This window comes from Lissotriton helveticus, chromosome 8 (genome assembly GCF_964261635.1).
Source record: "Lissotriton helveticus chromosome 8, aLisHel1.1, whole genome shotgun sequence".
Taxonomy (NCBI): Eukaryota; Metazoa; Chordata; class Amphibia; order Caudata; family Salamandridae; genus Lissotriton; species Lissotriton helveticus.
In genome coordinates, this window is record NC_136069.1 from 1,309,977,997 (window position 1) to 1,309,991,833 (window position 13,837).

The window sequence follows — 13,837 nt, forward strand, 5'->3', positions numbered from 1 at the left end:
CTATCGGCCCACTGTGAGAATCCCACTACCAGCCAAAATAATCGAGATAACTATAAATGTGGAACTCTACTTTTATTGCAGCTATTCAGATTCTAGATCATAGCCAGTTTGGCTTCAGAGCTAATCATAGTACAGAGTCAGCACTGATTAAGACTACAGAAGAAATTTGTTCTTCCCTAGACGGCGGTGGGTCAGCAGCCTTGGTGTGCTCGACCTATCCGCCGAATTTGATACAGTAGATCATACCCTTCTGGTTCATCGACAAAAATCAATTAGGATAGGATGGAAAGCCCTCTCCCTGTTAACATCGTTTTTTTCAGAGAGGACTCAAACAGTTCATATGGGCAAATTTAAGTCGCCACCCTTCCATGTGGTGTTCCGCTGGGCTCTTCGCTGAGCCCCACACTCTTTAATATTTATATAGCGGAACTGGCACCACTGATAAGAAGTTTTAATCTGATTCCCACCTCCTATGCTGACGCACCCAGTTGGTGATCTCAACAGTGGATAAGGACATCAATCAATCTTTAAAACTCCGTGATTGTATGCTCACACTGAGTCACTGGATGAGCAATCATTGCTTGAAATTAAACTCAAGCAAAACAGAGGTGATCGTGTTTGGAAACCTTTACCCACCTTGGTCCCTAGCTTGGTGGCCAGATAATCTTGGCCCTCCTCCTACCCCTGTGGATAAAGCTAAGAACCTTGGGGTTATCATAGATGAGAAACTTAGCTTTGAAGCAAAATTTTCCAAAGTAGTTTCTTCTTCGTCCTTCACAATCAAGACCATACAAATAATTCTCCCGTTCATTCCAAAATTCTCTAGAAAACTGGTTGTAACCTCGTAAGTCTTGTCTAAACTTGATTACTGCAATGGATTATACGTCAATATGCAATCTACTCTCTTCAGGAAGTTACATGCAGTACACAATGCTGCTGCAAGACTGATTCTGGATATTCCAAACATCAGTCTGTTAGAGCAGCAATTCGAGACCTTCACTGGCTGCCAGTCAGTCAGTGGGTAAAATTTAAGGCACTTTTCATTGCCCACAAGGGACTGCACAAAGAAGGGCAAACATTTCTAGGGACCTTTTCAGATGGTACTCCCCAAATAGACCACTGCGTTCGGCCAAAGGAAACAAAAGTATTAGAAATGTGTTAACTACTAGTTCCATCTAATAAGTTACATCTGTACCTTTTTATCATCACTTTATTTGTAGGTTTCCAAAACACCAGCAATGTAACCCGATTCACTTGATGTCTGCTAATAGCATCTAATATCAGTGAACCATACATTTAGCATAGATTTTACTCACTGAGATATCTCCCGCAAACTGACAAAAAGGCCCATTGATCTATACAAGACCTTTAACTTTTTGTCTATTTATTTTTCATCGTCTAATATTCTCGGATCTGATCCACCAGACTACAGCTGACAACTGGTATCCTTTATGATACAGTTTAAGTTAATGTAAACCAAGATTTCATTTTGACCACAAAATGGGGGTTTGTTCTAACAAACTTTCTGCCATGATCAGAAGTGGCAGGAAGAGCTTTGGAAATGAAGGCACTTTTAAAGGTCTCTTGATCTATTGTCCCCCAGGCCCCAGATCTAAATTCTTGGTTAATCTCCATTCATTGTTAGAGCTCAGTCTCCACTCTATTTGTTAACATAAATTTATATTTAAGGAAAATTATCTTCATTGGAAACTCAAGTAATTTCAGTGGACTTTGTGTACCGTTTGTGAAAAACACTCAAGAAGCGCATTTATATTTTAAAAAAGTACAAAAATTACAGATGCTGGAAATTTGATTCAATCCATAAAAGCACAAACTACTAAAATTATGTATTTATACAGCAAAAATGGGTTAAGCACAACTTAATGTTTATTGTATCTTTAAATGAACTTAAACAGAACACTACAACATATTTTAATTGTTTATCAGTGGTTTGAAACATAACTTAATCAAACTGTATGTTGTGGCTTGAAGTGCCCCTTTCCCAGAGTTAGGACTCACCATGTGGACTGGCAAAGTTAGCTGTTTGCCCCATTGACATTCCAAGGGATGAAGGGGAGGGAGTTGGACCAAACGATGCAGGCGACGGTGCTCTTAATGCACCACTAGGAGAACTTGCAGCATGCAGATTTCCTTAAGGGGAGAAATAAAAAGAAAGACCGGTTACTTACCTTCCGTATGGTTCTCTTAGACATATATTTTTCCTAACAGAATATCAAATTGTGACTTTCCTTAGGCTGTATTATGTGAATCTGAAAATCATGACCCATCACCGTTAATGTGCCTTCCACCCATGAAATCAGCAGTCCAATTAATGCCATGGGCAGCCATCTGGTTCTAAAACGAAACATGAGCCTTGCAAATAAAATGAAACGTGAGATATATTGCAATAGTAATGGCAATTGAGATCTTAAGTCACTCTGTCAGCACAGCACCTTGATTACCTCCTGCAGATTTTAGCTACTTCAAAACACTTTGTCATAATATTTACCAAATACAACTAATAGGTTCTCACTGCTTCAATGGAACAGCTGAAGAAAGAAATCCTTGAGAGAAGATTTTGAAGAACTGCTAATCCAAAATGCATCAAAAAATGTTTTTTAAACAAATATATTGCCATTTGAATTTAAGCTTACAGTAAATGATACATGATTCATATTTTGTGAACAGTTCTTTCCCTCCTTACTATAAAATGCATCTAACGTATATCCAACACATTTTATTGTAAAAGAAATGCAAAGAATACCAGGAAGCGCTCTACCATATCTCATCAAGAATTTTATAAAGCAAACACCTATAAGATTATTTAGAGTTCGTGAAATCTTTCGATTTAATAACATGGTTCGACAATTGCATTACAGCACCCAATAATCATGGCATTAATAACATCTTAGATTTAATTGTGGCAAAACCCGGAACAAAGTGTCCTTACATTCTTAAAACTGCAGCAATATCGCTTTACATTGAATAGCAACATATTATTAGATGAGCAGGGACACCCATTTTTTTGCTGTTCCTAGCCTGCTCTAAAAGAGAGTCTGGGTACATTGAGTGGCAAATCCAGAAAACATGAACAAGGCAAAAATGCATCTACCCGTTTAGTTTTGTAACATTTTATATTATTTTGTGTTTTCATAAAAAGTGGACAGTGCTGCATTAAGTAGCTCCTATTAACAGGAGGCGCTGCACAGGCTCCAGGAGCGACTTGGGAGATTGATGGAAAACCCCAAGTTTAACAGTAGACATGCTGTGATGTTTAGTTGTTCTCACACCAACCGCAGTGAGCCCGACTTGAGAAGCCAATAATCCAGGTACGGGAATACTGAGCTCCCCACCCTTCATAGATGTGTCAAACGGAGAGTGCAAACTGGTAGAGAGTTGAGCCTACAACAAACTGCAGGTACCCCATGAGCGACTTAAGGATAGGTATATAAAAACACACATCCTGCAAGCCAAAGGACATCATCCAGTCTTTCACTCATGCTTTGCAACATGTCACACTGCCTGCAATGGCTGGAATTTGTGTATTGGTTCCTTAAGGTGACATAAGATAGGCTGCAGCCTTTTGGGACCTCTTTAGCACTCATGCCCTAGGTACCTGGGGTACCATCTACTAGGAACTTACAGAGGTGCTAAAGTCCTTAGCCAATTGTAGCACAATGATACAACACCTTGTTGTGGGGAATGAGCACTGGCACTGAGTTCTGGTTAGCAGGCCTCAGTCCAGTGGAGTCGACAATAAGCATCTAGTAGCTTAAAAGGGGGCAAAAAGTGGGGGGATAACTGCAACCAAAGCCCAGTTTCCTACACACATTTCCAGAAGATAAGCACAGGTTTATTTAATTTAATTTATGTGACATTTCCTATGAGGTTGCCTTACCATTTGAGAAAGACACTTGTCCAGCCCAAATAAATAGTTTGCTACAATCTGCAAACAAATTGATCCGACTGGTTGTAAAGATAGTATACAGCAGCAAAAACAGAATCTCTGGTAATCCTGGCATTGTGGATCTGCTTCTGTCTCTCTTAGTGTTTTTTGGTGCTGATCCTTGTCTGTAGATGTGCAGAGGTGATAAACAGATCAAATTCCAGTGGAAGAAAAATTATCTTACGAGGAGTCTATGTCTTTTGTTACTTTGGGTTACAGAAAACGTGATCTTGATTTACATGTCATGCACATGAATGCGAAAGTCTGACTTCAGAGAAAAACAACTGGTAATATTCCAAACTCAAAACTAGATGAAAGGCTAGCAAACACCCTTTGATCTACAGCAAGATTTGTTGAAAACCAATGCTTTCCCCCTTGAGTGTTCTGTAGAAAGGTATTTGCAAAGGCGAGTGAAACCAAATCAGAGACTCAATGTAATAAATGCAGTACCTCTTCCAAAACTTACAACTCATATCGTGTACAGCGGGATTCGCCCGGGAACCGCATACGGTATGATCAAATATTTTAAAACAGTACCGGTTTCAGAAAACTTCACTAAAAAAAACAAGCACTGGAAATGCAATAGGTCTCGGATTTATTTGAGTTAGTGCTAATGGCATTGTAAATGGCAATGTCTTTTAGCCATGTGTTATGGAGAGTATGCATGTGGTGTGTAGTGGAATTATGTGGGTTGGATTGGAATTGTAGCAATGGTGGCATGCTGCGCTTTAGATGAATATGTTTAAAAGTAAAGTGCACCATATTGCGATTGCTACAATACTTTATTGTGGATGCGTTAACAATTGATGTGTGCACTGATGGCTGGTGGTGTGTGTGCTTGGTGGAAGCGTGCACTGCCGGCTGGAGGTGTGTGTGCCTGGTGGAAGTGTGCACTGACGTCTGGTTGTGTGCGTGCCTGGTAAAAGCGTGCACAGACGGCTGGTGTTGTGTGTACTGATGGCTGGTGGTGTGTGTGTGTGTGTTTGGTGAAAGCCTGCACTGACGGCTGGTGGTGTTTGTGCCCGGTGAAAGCGTGCACTGATGGCTGGTGGTGTTTGTGCCTGGTGAAAGCGTGCACTGATGGCTGGTGGTGTGTGTGTGTGTGTGTGTGTGTGTGTGTGTGTGTGTGTGTGGGTGAGTGTGTGTGGGTGAGTGTGTGTGGGTGAGTGTGTGGTGGTGAGTGTGTGGTGGTGAGAGAGTGGTGGTGAGAGAGTGGTGGTGAGAGAGTGGTGGTGAGAGAGTGGTGGTGAGAGAGTGGTGGTGAGAGAGTGGTGGTGAGAGAGTGGTGGTGAGAGAGTGGTGGTGTGTGTGTTGTGTGTGTGGTGTGTGTGTGGTATGTGTGTGGTCTTATGTGTGTGATCTTATGTATGTGTGTGTGGTGGACTTAGTTCGAGTGTTCATACCCATGCACACTCACACACTGCTCACCCTGCACACTGTTCACCCTGCACACTCACACACTGTTCACCCTGCACACTCACACACTGTTCACCCTGCACACTCACACACTGTTCACCCTGCACACTCACACACTGTTCACCCTGCACACTCACACACTGTTCACCCTGCACACTCACACACTGTTCACCCTGCACACTCACACACTGCAGTCACTGTTCACCCTGCACACTCACACACTGCAGTCACTGTCACCCTGCGCACACACACACTGCAGTCACTGTCACCCTGCACACTCACACACTGCAGTCACTGTCACTCTGCAGTCGCACTCACTCTGCAGTCGCACTCACTCTGCAGTCGCACTCACTCTGCAGTCGCACTCACTCTGCAGTCGCACTCACTCTGCAGTCGCACTCACTCTGCAGTCGCACTCACCCTGCACTCACCCTGCACTCACTCTGCACCTGCACTCACTCTGCACCTGCACTCACTCTGCACCTGCACTCACTCTGCACCTGCACTCACTCTGCACCTGCACTCACTCTGCACCTGCACTCACTCTGCACCTGCACTCACTCACTCTGCACCTGCACTCACTCACTCTGCACCAGCACTCACTCACTCTGCACCAGCACTCACTCACTCTGCACCAGCACTCACTCACTCTGCACCAGCACTCACTCACTCTGCACCAGCACTCACTCACTCTGCACCAGCACTCACTCACTCTGCACCAGCACTCACTCTGCACCAGCACTCACTCTGCACCAGCACTCACTCTGCACTCCCTCTGCACTCTGCACTCTGCACTCCCTCTGCACTCTGCACTCCCTCTGCACTCTGCACTCCCTCTGCACTCCCTCTGCACTCTGCACTCTGCACTCTGCACTCCCTCTGCACTCTGCACTCCCTCTGCACTCTGCACTCCCTCTGCACTCTGCACTCCCTCTGCACTCTGCACTCCCTTTGCACTCTGCACTCCCTCTGCACTCACTCTGCACTCACATTCACTCTGCACTCACTCTGCACTCACATTCACTCTGCACTCACACTGCACTCACACTCACTCTGCACTCACTCTGCAATCACTCTGCAATCACTCTGCACTCTGCACTCACTCTGCACTCACTCTGCACCTGCACTCACTCTGCACTCTCTCTGCACCTGCACTCACTCTGCACTCTACACTCACTCTGCACTCTACACTCACTCTGCACTCACTCTGCCCATGCACTCACTCTGTACTCACTCTGCCCCTGCACTCAGTCTGTACTCACTCTGCCCCTGCACTCAGTCTGCACTCAGTCTGCACTCACTCTGCACTCACTCTGCACCTGCACTCAGGGCCGGACTGGCTACCGGGCAGTTGTGTGTGCTGTCGAGCAGGGGGATGATTTCTCCGTGGTATGGGCGTATTTCGTTTATGGGGACCTGCGTGCGCTTTGAACAAAAAAAGCAAAACGAATTTCGTTTTGCACACACAGGTCCCTATCAACGAAAGCATCCCCCTGCTCGGCAGCACACACAACTGCCCTGTAGCCAGTCCGGCCCTGCCTGCACTCACCCTGCACTCACCCTGCACTCACTCTGCACCTGCACTCACTCTGCACCTGCACTCACTCTGCACCTGCACTCACTCTGCACCTGCACTCACTCTGCACCTGCACTCACTCTGCACCTGCACTCACTCTGCACCTGCACTCACTCTGCACCAGCACTCACTCACTCTGCACCAGCACTCACTCACTCTGCACCAGCACTCACTCACTCTGCACCAGCACTCACTCACTCTGCACCAGCACTCACTCACTCTGCACCAGCACTCACTCACTCTGCACCAGCACTCACTCACTCTGCACCAGCACTCACTCACTCTGCACCAGCACTCACTCACTCTGCACCAGCACTCACTCTGCACCAGCACTCACTCTGCACCAGCACTCACTCTGCACTCCCTCTGCACTCTGCACTCTGCACTCCCTCTGCACTCTGCACTCTGCACTCCCTCTGCACTCTGCACTCTGCACTCCCTCTGCACTCTGCACTCTGCACTCCCTCTGCACTCTGCACTCTGCACTCCCTCTGCACTCTGCACTCCCTCTGCACTCTGCACTCCCTCTGCACTCTGCACTCCCTCTGCACTCTGCACTCCCTCTGCACTCTGCACTCCCTCTGCACTCTGCACTCCCTCTGCACTCTGCACTCTGCACTCCCTTTGCACTCTGCACTCCCTCTGCACTCACTCTGCACTCACATTCACTCTGCACTCACTCTGCACTCACATTCACTCTGCACTCACACTGCACTCACACTCACTCTGCACTCACTCTGCAATCACTCTGCAATCACTCTGCAATCTGCACTCACTCTGCACTCACTCTGCACCTGCACTCACTCTGCACTCTCTCTGCACCTGCACTCACTCTGCACTCTACACTCACTCTGCACTCTACACTCACTCTGCACTCTACACTCACTCTGCACTCTACACTCACTCTGCACTCACTCTGCCCATGCACTCACTCTGTACTCACTCTGCCCCTGCACTCAGTCTGTACTCACTCTGCCCCTGCACTCAGTCTGCACTCAGTCTGCACTCACTCTGCACTCACTCTGCACCTGCACTCAGGGCCGGACTGGCTACCGGGCAGTTGTGTGTGCTGTCGAGCAGGGGGATGATTTCTCCGTGGTATGGGCGTATTTCGTTTATGGGGACCTGCGTGCGCTTTGAACAAAAAAAGCAAAACGAATTTCGTTTTGCACACACAGGTCCCTATCAACGAAAGCATCCCCCTGCTCGGCAGCACACACAACTGCCCTGTAGCCAGTCCGGCCCTGCCTGCATTCACTCTGCACTCCGCACTCACTCTGCACTCACTCTGCACCCACACTCACTCTGCACTCACACTCACTCTGCACTCACACTCTGCAGTGTGTGGGTGTCACCCTGAAAAAGATGGGGAGCCACAGGGAAGAGATAGTGTGTGCTTGTGAGAGCCGAGGGTCCGACGGGTCTGTACAGAGTGGCACTGCCAGAACTAAGTATGTCCCAGTACTGTAATACCTGACGCTGCGGCGGGTCAGGATTGGTGCGCATCGGAAGAGCGGAGTGTGCCTCAGTCGTGTAACAGCAGAGGCTGCGCAAGGTCTGGGTCGAGGTACTTTGGCACAGTGTGGTGGTGCTGTAACAGATGCTGTGCTAGTCCCGACTCAGATACGTTGGCTGAAGTGAGTGCGCCCTGTATTGCACAGCAGGGGGCGGCAGCTCCGCATTGAGACACATTGGCAGAGCTGCGGCGTTCCGGGACTGCAGGAGCCCAGGGTGCGGTCGGTCTGGATTGAGGTGGGTAGGATGCTCCTCAGTACAAAAATAGCAGAGGGTCAACAGTTCAGGACTGAGGTACACTGACCGAGTTGTGCACGCCCCGGACCTAAAAACAGGAGAATATGGCGCTGTGCACCCCTGTACTGAAAGAGCAGTGTGCATGGCATGTGAGAATTGAGGTACACTGCCGGAGCTATGCTCGCTCCGCAACTGAAATAGCAGAGGATGCGGCAGGTCGGGATTGAGGTACACTGCCGGAGCCAAGCTCGCTCCGGAACTGAAATAGCAGACGATGTGGCAGGTCGGGATTGAGGTGCACTGACAGAGCTGTGGTGTGCGCACCCGGTAGTGAAAGAGCAGAGGGCGTGGCATCCTGGAATCAGAATTGAGGCCCAATGCCAGAGCTATGGCGCCCCTGTACAATGATAAGGATGCGGCGGGTCAGGATAGAAGCCCACGGCAGAGCAGTCGGAGTTCTCGGTACCTGACACAGCGATGCTTCTTTACACGCAGGGTTAAGGTGCATCTCCGGCGCGCTGGCCAGAAGCTCGTGCTCACTCACATATGCCTGGTCCGCACAATAGAGTTATCCGAGTGCTCACATTCTGTTAAACTGCTCCCATGTACTTCATAAGAACCCGGCACGTACCTCCGATGAAAAACTGAACGCGCATAGAATCCCTGAACAAACAAGCTTCACAACGCCGTATCATGTTGTAATAAGTGAGAGAACACACAGACGAAATTGAAATAACTATATAATCCTGAAGCCAAGAGGCAATTCTAATGAGTGATTCTCTCGTGAAACTTTAAGATCGGCGGTTCTGTGCAAACACCGATGTCTCATTTACATAATAATTCAGTATTTTATCAGTCCAGGTTGCAGTAGCTAAACGCGGAGTTCAGATGCCCCTGAGTAATGCTATCGCAAATCCTTCAAGTGCTTCCTGTAAATAGCCCCCGGGTGGTTTTATTGAGACACTCAGCGTTTTGTCCAAACTTTTAGCTCATTTCGGGTCGCACAGCTGTAGTGAGAGTAGAATGAAACCTTTCGCTCACTTTCTTAAGCCATGACGCAGCAAGGACGAAGGCAGGCCTTGCGTCACATCACACTCTCAGCGCACTGCAACATTTCCAGAAAGAGTGACTGGAGAACAGCTCACGTAACGTGAAGCATTTCCCCTCGACCGGCGGTCAGTCGGGTAACAAAGCCTGGGCTGTTTCACCGCTATCCAAGAAAACACAGGAGACTTGGTACTTGCAGTGTTATAATCGTGAAGCACTCATATCTCCACCACAGCAGTAAACATAGGATGAATAAACAAGTTAACGGTAAAGCACGGCGGAAGTATTAAACAAGACACGGACAGCAGGCGGGACACGGACAGCGGGCGGGACACGGACAGCGGCCGGGAGGAAGCAATGCCTGCCTGTTTATCGGTGCTGCACCACGGCGTCTGCAGCCAGCCTGTTTATCAGCGCCGCGCGCCTCTCTGCAGACTCCCCCTGCATTCCAGAGAGGCGCGCAACGCGATCCGGTCTGCATTGGCATGCTGTGGAGACAAGACCTGGCCGCGCGCACAACGTTATCCTATGGGGAAACGCTGCGAGCGGCCAGGTCTTGTCTCACTTCGGCGTTCTCAGACTGCTGAGACGCCGACTATAGTTCTCTGGCGAGAACGCGCTTTCAGCGCGTTACTAGCCGAGACCTAAAAAGGGTAATTCATAGCTGGAAGCAGCACTCATATGCTGTGGTATGAAGTTCCACTGACCAGATTTACTTACCAGGAAGGATGCAGTATTTTTACCTTCTTAAATCCCAGGGTTTCAAAGAGAAGGTTGTTTTCAAGTTGATGGAGTAGCACACCACCAGAAACTGACAGTTTCTGGGCAAAGTATGAAAAACGTTAGTTACTGGTTATAGTAATTCTCTAGTATTGGTTTGATTCCTAGATTCATGTTTTTGAATCATTCCTATGGATGAGCTGGGAGTCAGATAGGAATATCACAATAGCAGTTCCATATTTAACATAGTTTAGAGGCTGTAACAATGACTCTTAATTAGTCTAGTAACATCAATATAAAGGCCATAGATGCTCATATTTTACGAGAAGTATGTGCTCTAGGAGGAATAGACAAAATTATTTTGGCTTTGATATAACATCTTAGAATACATTTAACAATTCATCTAGAAATACAAAATTTGGAGATCGGTTTTCCTATAGGAGGGTGAGTAAAGGCAATAAAAAGTTGTTTTGCAAAAATCATTTTCTCGATCAATATAATACTATAATGCTATTTTGACATTAATATATGTAGAGCTCTTTCTGCTACAGAATCAGGATGAGGGAAAAAAAGAGGTAACTCAACCGATTGGTTAACACGAAAAGCAGAGACTACCTTTGGAATGAACTTTGGGTTAGTGCTAAGAACCACTTTGCCTTGATGAAGTTGGAAAATGGTTCTTTAACGGTTAATGCCTGAATCTCACTGACAAGTCTTAGTCAAGTGATAGCAATCAAGAAAGCAACCTTCAAAGAAAGAAATTGATTTGGGCAATTCTGCATTGGTTAAAAATTTGGACCCACAAGTCTTGTTAGAACAATATTAAGGTTCCATGCAGGTGGAACGTTTTATGGGGTCACTCTTTTAAGGCCTTCCATAAAGGATTTAGTTACTGGCACTGTAAATGTTGTCTGTTTTGAAGATATGCAACCACTGCTGCAAGATGTAGTTGTATGGATGTGTATGCAAGGCCTGCACATTGTAGATGTTACAGATAACAAATGAGTTGTTGTATAGTAGCATCTAGTGGTTCAATTGTTACATTATTACAACATATAAGGAAAATGCTACTTACCCAGTATGCATCTGTTCTTGGCATGTAGAGCTGTAGATTCACATGATTTGGATTGCCAGCCATCTAGTGTTGGGCCCAGATGTATGCACTTTGTTTTTCTTCAAAGAAGTGTTATCCTGGCACAAGATAGGTGACTCCGACTTTTGGTGATAGCGAGCATGGGCATCGACTCCATTTTTAGATTGTTTTCCCTCAGAGGGTGATAATGGAGTTAGTAGTAGTAGTAGAATAGAGATGTCCATGTGTACGTATCTAAGTAAGATATCACTGAAACAGGTATAGGTAGCCAGGAAGGCAAGGTGGGCGCATGTGAATCTACAGCTCTACATGCCAAGAACAGATGCATACCGAGTAAGTAGCATTTTCCGTTCAAGGCATGCGAGTTGTAGATCACATGCTTTGCATAGACTATATAGCAATAATCTCCCAAAGCGATGGCTAATCTGTAGCTGTTGCAGAGTTTTGAAAGAGTGTACATTGAACTGCCTGGCCCACACTAGAATGCAGTTATACTAACACATCTACACAATAGTGTTTGTGAAAGCGCGAGGTGTAGACCATGTTGCAGCTTTGCAGATGTCATCTATGGGGATGTTTCCTAAGAAAGCCATAGAAGCCCCTAGTTTGCAAATGGAGTGCGCTCTAGGGGTAAATGTTAAAAGTCCATTTTGCTTTTGCATAGCATGTCTGAATGTATTTGACTATCCACCGTGCAATACCTGATTTTGAGATGGGATCACCTTTATGAGGTGGGGCAAAAGCCACAAAGAGTTGTTTCATCTTACGGAAAGGTTTTGTCCTTTCTATGTAATACAGTAACGCTCTTTTAACGTCTAAGGTGTGTAGAGCACATTCTGCCACAGAATCTGGTTGAGGGAAGAATACTGGCAACTCAACAGATTGGTTGATTTGGAAGGTAGAAATCACCTTGGGTAGAAATTTAGGGTTAGTCCGGAGAACCACCTTGTTTTGGTGTACTTGTAAAAATGGTTCCTCTATGGTTAGTGCCTGGAGCTCACCCACTCTCCTCAGTGATGTAATAGTTATGCGGAAAGCGACTTTCCATGTGAGAAACTGCAGCTCACATTTGTGCAATGGCTCAAAGGGTGGACCCATCAGTCTGGTGAGGACAATATTCAGATTCCATATTGGGGCAGTTGGAAGCCTTGGGGGGAATTACTCTTTTGAGTCCTTCCATAAATGCCTTGATAGCAGGCACTTGGAAGAGAGACAGATGTTGTCCATTTTGAAGGTATGCATCTATTGCAGCAAAATCTAAGCGTATGGTTGTGTGTACGCTAAATTTGAATGCTGCAGATGCAGTAAATAGCAGATGATGTTCTGAACTGAAGCATCAAGCAGGCTGATCTGATTGTTATTACAATAAATAACAAACAGCTTCCACTTTGCTGCATAGCAAGGGCTTGTAGTAGGACGTCTAGCCTCTCTGATAATGTTCATGCAGTCTGGCGTAAGATTAAGGTAGCCAAACTATGACTTAAGGTAACAGATTGGAAGGTTGAGATAACCGGGATCTGGATGTCTTATCTCTCCACGGCTATGCATGAGGAGATTGGTAGTAAGATGATGTTTTCGGTGAGGGACTACTAAGAGCTCCAACATGGTGGTGAACCACGGTTGATGGGCCCATGTGGGAGCAACTAGGATTAGTGTCATGGACACCTGCCTGAGATTCCGAACCACTAGTGGAATGAGTGGGAGAGGCGGAAAAGTGTAGGCAAATATCCCTGACCAATTCATCCATAGTGCATTGCCTTTGGACAATGGGTGTGGATACCTGGAGGCGAAGCTTGGGCATTTTGCGTTTTGGTGTGTGGCAAATAGATCTGTGTGTGGCAAATAGATCTGTGTGTGGCAAATAGATCTATGTCTGGGAAGCCGCACATCTAAAAGAATGGGAGGAGAACTTGAGGGTGTAGTTCCCACTCGTGGATCTGTTGCCTCGGTCTGATGAGCAGATCTGCGATTTGATTGTCTACTCCTGGAAGGTGTTCTGGGAGGAGATGCATTTTGTGACGTATGGCCCACCTCTAGATGGTCTGTGCTAGTTGTGACAGCTGGAGAGAGTGTTTCCCCACCTGTTTCTGTATGAAATACATTGCTGTCATGTTGTCTATGCATATCAGGACAGCTTTGCCTACCAGGTGGACTTGAAAGGCTTTGAGCGCTAGAAATATCGCTAGAAGCTCTAGATGATTTAGGTGAAGCGATGGGTCTGCTGTTAGCACTGTCTATGGAATCGGGCAGATGGAGGGCCGCCCTTTGGAAAGGTTTTGTGGATTCG

General features: G+C 46.4%; 1 protein-coding gene across 2 annotated transcripts in view; it reads right to left on the bottom strand.

Annotated features, from left to right (window-relative positions):
* Positions 1-13,837, bottom strand: part of MED14 (mediator complex subunit 14) — a 941,548-nt gene that overhangs the window by 212,566 nt on the left and 715,145 nt on the right. Inside the window, exon 24 of one of the 2 annotated variants that reach the window (XM_078658289.1) lies at positions 2,020-2,151. The exons of the other annotated variant lie outside the window; for it this stretch is intronic. Coding sequence (XP_078514415.1) covers positions 2,020-2,151 — 132 coding nt within the window. The remainder of the gene's footprint in view (positions 1-2,019; positions 2,152-13,837) is intronic. 2 annotated transcript variants of the gene reach the window in all.